The sequence below is a fragment of the Lontra canadensis genome, unplaced genomic scaffold (assembly GCF_010015895.1).
Source record: "Lontra canadensis isolate GAN:19392208 unplaced genomic scaffold, GSC_riverotter_1.0 scaffold11, whole genome shotgun sequence".
Classification (NCBI taxonomy): Eukaryota; Metazoa; Chordata; class Mammalia; order Carnivora; family Mustelidae; genus Lontra; species Lontra canadensis.
The window spans coordinates 11,704,579-11,710,578 of NW_022631005.1; the positions used below are offsets into that span (position 1 = coordinate 11,704,579).

Consider the following 6,000-nt stretch of genomic DNA (forward strand, 5'->3'; position numbering starts at 1 on the left):
CACACACACACACACACACAGTGTTCCACAAAAACATAGATCTTCGTACAGAAAAAAAAAAATTAAAGGCTCATTCAACATTTAACCCACATTTAGCAAGCATATATTATGTGTCAGAGTTCTGGGGAACAAAATATGCAAAAATCCTTGTCCTTACAAAGATTACATTCTATTAGGATAAAATCTAAATAATAAAATAGGATAGTTTCCCACAAACTTCTTATATGCTTAAGATAACATAAACATTCAGATAAACACAATGGTGCCAGGACAGGGAAGCAAAGCTAACAAACTTCTAAGAAAAAAAAGAAACAGAAAATCTGAAAAGCCCAAAGCAAAAATCAGACACAGTTCAGTGACCAAAAACTACACTTAATAATTTAATATTCCAATCAAACTGATGTCACTTTTCAAAGTTCCCAAAATTATAAAAAGTAAAACATTATTTACAAAAACTGTAATGAACTTGGTAACAGTTCAGAAGCTAATCTGTGCTTCTGTAAGAAGTCAATATGAAGCTTAGTGGTTATAAGAATGGTTTTTATGATATTAAAGGCAAGGGCATTCACTTGCTCTGCCAGTTACTAAGAGGGAGACCCACAGTTTCTTCTTCCATAAAATAAAAACAATACTCCCCAGGACTGTTACAAGGATTAAATGAAAACCAAGAACAGGAAGCAATTCAAATATCCAGATGGATGGATGAATATATTATATCAACTCACTAGAATACTATTCAGTGAAAAGGAATGGACTGATACATGTAACAAGGATGAATCTTTAATGCAGCATGCTGAGCAAAAGAAGCCTAACAAAAGGGAATATGAAATCCATTTAAATGAAATTCTAGAAAAGATAGTACTTATCTACAGGGAGAGAAAGCAAATCAGCAGTTCCTTTGAACTACTAGTGGAGAGGGACTGACTTGCAAAGAAACAAAAGGGAACTTCTTGGGTGTTTGAAATGTTTTATCTTGATTGTGGTGGCATTTCCTCAGGTGTACACATCTGTCAAAACTCATCAAACTCTATGCTTTAAATGAACACACTTTACTGTATGTAAATTTTACCTCAAAAAAGTTGATTTTTAAAAAGGATTAAATGAAATAATAGTACGTAAAGTTCTTAACGTTATCTGAGACACTAGAAATATTCAAAAAATGGTATTATAAAAAAATATCAACTGCCACTATACAACACTCAGGTGAGGTGGCACAATCACCGATCACCTGATCTCTCTGGCTAAGTTCTAAACAAACATATGTTTACAGTATCTGACCTAAACCAAGTGCCATGAGGGCACTTGGAGGGCAAGTTTAGGAGGGCAGAACTTAGGCAAAAGACAAACTAAGGAAAGGGAAGAGAAGATGGCTGCATGTCCAAAAGAAAATGAAGAGCTAAGAGAATGACAGAGTGCTATCAGTGCCAAACACCTAAATTACCTCATCTAAGTATCATCAAAATGTAACTCAAAACTGAGTCAATGACTATATAAACAAAGTCTAATAACAATCCGATAGAGTCCTTAATTTTACTGGTGGGGGCGGGGGGGAGCAGGAATAGAAAGAGAAGTAAAATCCATGAAGGTGGTTCAAGTGCAGTCAAAGGATTTTGTCAACCGAACAGCAAGGGAGTCATACTGTGGACAGTTTAGAAATGCAAAAAGCAACAATTATAAATCCACAAGCCAAAGTTTTTGTTTTTTTACAAGTCTACATGATTAAAAGAAATACTTATGAAAGTAATTAGAACATGCTGATAATGGAAGCTGAATTGAAATACAATTCAACTGAAACACAAAACATTTATGAGATTTATATTTTACTGCTGCTTAGAACTGTTGATCATGGAAGAACATTTTTTTTTTTTTAATTTTTTTTTTTATTTGACAGACAGAGATCACAAGTAGGCAGAGAGGCAGGCAGAGAGAGGAGGAAGCAGGCTCCCCGCGTGCAGGGAGCCCAATGCGGGGTTCGATCCCAGGACCCTGGGATCATGACCTGAGCCAAAGGCAGAGGCCCTAACCCACTGAGCCACCCAGGTGCCCCGGAAGAACATTTTTTTGAAGCACATATAATTCTACTGAATAAAAGAAATCCTGTAAATAAGACCAGAAGAACTGAACTGGCTGTCACTCATGAAAGCACAAGTCTTTTGACTTACAAGTCAACTTAAAAGATGAAAAGAAAAAAACGAACACCCCAACTGGACATTCTGGGAAGGGAAAGACTTTATACTATAAATCTTAACTGTCAGAGTTTGTTTAGTTTTGTCTTGATTTTAAGTACCTCCACTTGGAACACTGAAGAGGTAGAAAGGACAGGACAAAGAGTCAGAAGTCCGGGGTTTCAACTCTAGTTCCATCAGAAGTTGGATTTCTTCTTCCCTAAAATTGGGCAGCTGAAGCAGCGTACTGAAAATTGTCCAATATAATCTAATTTCCAATCTCTAGATGGGAAACCACAACTTCTGAAAAAGTTAATAGGGAAAGGGTTAAACATTTATTTTTTAATACATCATTAAAAGAATAACTAAACTGCAGTTTTCTTTCTCAATTCAGATAAAATACCAAAATATATGCGGCAAACTCAGGACCTAAAGCAGTAAATATATTGCTGATCACCGTTCACAAAAAGCAGCTTATCTTCTGGGGCTAAATGTTCATTCTAGAACAAGTTTCCTGATTTCAGTTCTTCTCAAACCAAAATAACGGGATCCAAGGAATTACATTCTTTATTGATACTTCAAGACTCATGAGCTACCTCTCCTTTTTTATCAAAACCCATAAAATAATAAATTTAACTTTGTGGAATACAAAGTTGTGTTTTTTAAAGTTTAATTCAATTAATTCTCCTACATACTATAACTTTAATTATCATTCACATAGAAAACTGAGCTAAGGTAGAAAGAAACTTTAAGAATAAAAAGAATGTTCTCATATGACTTAGATCTAAATCTACTGCAAATATTGGGTTTTCTTTTGCTGGGGGGGGGGTTTCATCTTATTATTTGAAAAGCTGAATATCGAATGTTCATCCTGCTACTATTGCCATATTCATTTTCTACTCAAAGTGCAAGACTTTCAAGTAACCAAAGACCAAAGAGAAATGTGATTAAATCACAGCAGAAAGTAGTAATAACAGGGTAATATAATGAGGTCAGAACTGGAGCAGCCAATCAAAGGCATAAAAGCATTTCCTGCAATATTAATAGTCAAAAGAGAAAACCAATCACAGAAACCTCGAGCCTTCTTCTGACAGTCACAGAAGCAAGAGAACCAATCCACGCACATCCAGGGCTGACAATAAGGCGGGACCGCAGGTTCATTGAAGAAATTCTTGAGGGTGCAGTTACTATGAACTTCGCACGCAAGTAACACCACTCCAGAGTCATAAACACAATCAAGCCAGATAAAATTCATCCGTATGCAAAATGCCGTCAGGGAGAAAAGCACAATTTTTGCAGAAAGCAGTGTATTATAAAAAAACGTAACTGTCAATTTAGATGCATTAAATCCTCAACTTCTAGAAGACCCTCCTCTTCGATGACAATTCTCGGGGACACGGCGCGGGGACGGGGCAGCACCAGCAGCTCCTTGCGAAACATCCCTATTTGCTTTCTAACGCTGCGCGCCGAGCCGGCGCCTTCCTGGCCAGGCCGGCAGCGCCGTCCCTCTCGCGGCCGGGGAGCTAGCCGGTCAACGGCTCTCTACCGCTACACCCCACTGGGTAGTCGCGGCCCCCGCCCTTCCCCGCCGCAGTGCTGCACCGCCTCATCCCGCCGCACCACCGCCGGCTCGAGAGCGAGGGTTACCTTGCTAGAAGATGATTGTTTTGAACGCGTTTTACTTTTCATAAGTCATTTTAAAAAGAACCCAATGCAAAACTAAATTTGAAAGAGGGGGGAGAAAAATCCTTCCTATCCAAAGGATCCCTCGCCCATTAATTAACCCCGCACGGGAGAAAGACTGGAGGGAAGGAAGGAGGTAAACAGAGGCCGTACGCCAAGTGCGGCCAGAACATCCCCTGCGCCATTCCCGGCCGCCGCTTACGGCAAGGCCCCCTTACGGCAGCGTAAGCGGCGCTGCGAGCTAATCACAACACTGGGACGCAACAACATGGCGGCCGCGGGCGGGCGCTGCGCCGGCCGAGAGGGTTTACGCTACTCCGCCGGCGTAGGGTCCCATGCATTGGAGCAGCAGAGGCGCCCTCCAGCGAGCGTAAAGCGCTCTGTGAATGGCAAGGCCCGACTGACAAAGGGGAGGGGGGAGGAGGGAAGGGGGGGTAATAAACACTCGAGTCCCTACCGATTCCTCCTCCTTCTCCATCCCGGTGGGCATCTGGGGCACGGCCCGGTTGATGGAGACGCAGTCGTTGAGATCAGGCATGTCCTTGCCGCGGTAGATAGGCAGCGGTTTGGCGGCGTCCAGCGCCCGCGCTCGGAAGGAGAGTTTACTCATTGTCTCCCCGCCTTACAGGAACAGCCCGGGCGGCGGCGGCGGGGCGGGCGGGGAGGGGGGGAGGACTCCCGCCGCCTCCTCCACCTCCTTCCTCAGTGCAGCGCGGCCGGCCCGCTCCTCCTCCTCCTCCTCACTGCCCCCGGCCACAGCATGGGCGCCCACCCCGCCCGAAAACAGCCCCCCGCCGCCCGCGGCCGCTTCCACACACTAGATCCGCCGCTCGCCCGCCCGATCCGCTCCCTGCGCCATGGCCAACATGGCGGACATTACCACAGCGGCGGCGAGCGATCCCGGCAGCCCGCGCGAGAGCGCGCCCCCGTCGCGGGGACGCGCCTCGCCCTCTCCCTCCCTTCCTCCCTCCTTCCTCTCCGTTCCCCTCCCTAGCCTGCCCACCCACTCTCTCCGCGGCGCGGCTGGCCCGCGGGAGCGTGCTCAGCCTCGGGCTGCTCAGGGGAGAGGGGGCGGCGGCGGCCCTCGGTTTGCCGGCCGCGTCTAGCCCTGTGGCAGGTGCCAGGTGCGCAAGTTAACGCGCCCCTGAGCGTGCGCCTCTGCCTCCGCGGCCCCGACCCGCCGCTTGCTGGGTGCCCCGAAGGAAAGCGCCGGGCAAGACACGGCCGCGCGGAGCAGCGCGTGTCTGCAGAAGTCCGTGAGCGGGAAAGGAAGATGTCAGCCAGGGCACAACAGCCACCACCGAGCCTGTACTTAGAAAGCGCTATCTCCACGGTGCCCCGAAAGCCGGCTAATTCGCATCCTCCAATTCGCACATCCCTGGGAGGTGCGAAGGGTCCGTTCCGTCTGCCCACTCAGAGCGGCGCAGATCTGCTGGTCCGCCCGCCCCGAAAACGGTCATGCAGCCCCGGCCCTCTACCCTGCATGCTCTTCAGTACCTGGCCCAAAGAACTCTTCGCGGTAATGCATCTTCCCTCATCGTCGCCCTCGCGGGAAGATGCGAATGGCAGCAGTGAGGGTTAATGTTTGAGGCTGCCAGATGCAACAAGTGCCCTTGAACCTGTCACCCAAACTTCTTAGAGTTATTTAATGGGTGGTAGATATTTCTCAGATTTCAAAAACCGAGTTCTTAAGAGTTAAACTTATAAAAGTAAACCAAGGCAGCATACATTTCCAAGGTGGCAAGTGTGTGTAAAACATTGGGTATTGTGGAAGAGGCAAAGAGGTTTGAAGTTCCTGCCCTCATGGAGCTTTCATGTTAATGGGATGACAGGATGGTTGGAAAGATGAGTAACAATAAGAGTCATAAGTAGCTGAAGAACTGGGCAACAGGAAAGATAAATGATGGGGGGAAAATTAAAAAAGTGTAAATACTCAGGGCACCTGGGTGGCTTAGTCCGTTGAGTATGGGGCTCTTGATTTCTGCTGAGATCATGGTCTGAGGGTGATGACATCCAACCCCATCTTGGCCTGCCCAACACCCCCCACTGCTGGAGTCTGCTTTGGATTCTCCTTCTCCCTCTCCCTGTCCCCCACCCTGCTTGCACACACGCACTCTCCCTCTCTCTTTAAAAAAATAAAGAAAAAAAGCGT

At 46.2% G+C, this 6,000-nt stretch overlaps 1 protein-coding gene across 3 annotated transcripts in view; it reads right to left on the reverse strand.

The window, feature by feature from the left end:
- Positions 1-4,740, reverse strand: part of EPC2 (enhancer of polycomb homolog 2) — a 110,787-nt gene extending 106,047 nt beyond the window's left edge. For 2 of the 3 annotated variants that reach the window (XM_032856099.1, XM_032856097.1), the window contains exon 1: positions 4,306-4,739. In XM_032856099.1, the coding sequence (XP_032711990.1) occupies positions 4,306-4,458 (153 nt within the window). In that variant the 5' untranslated portion in view covers positions 4,459-4,739. Of the gene's footprint in view, positions 1-4,305 lie in introns of all 3 variants that reach the window. The other variant, XM_032856098.1, reaches the window with a different exon arrangement.
- Positions 4,741-6,000: the final 1,260 nt, after the last annotated feature.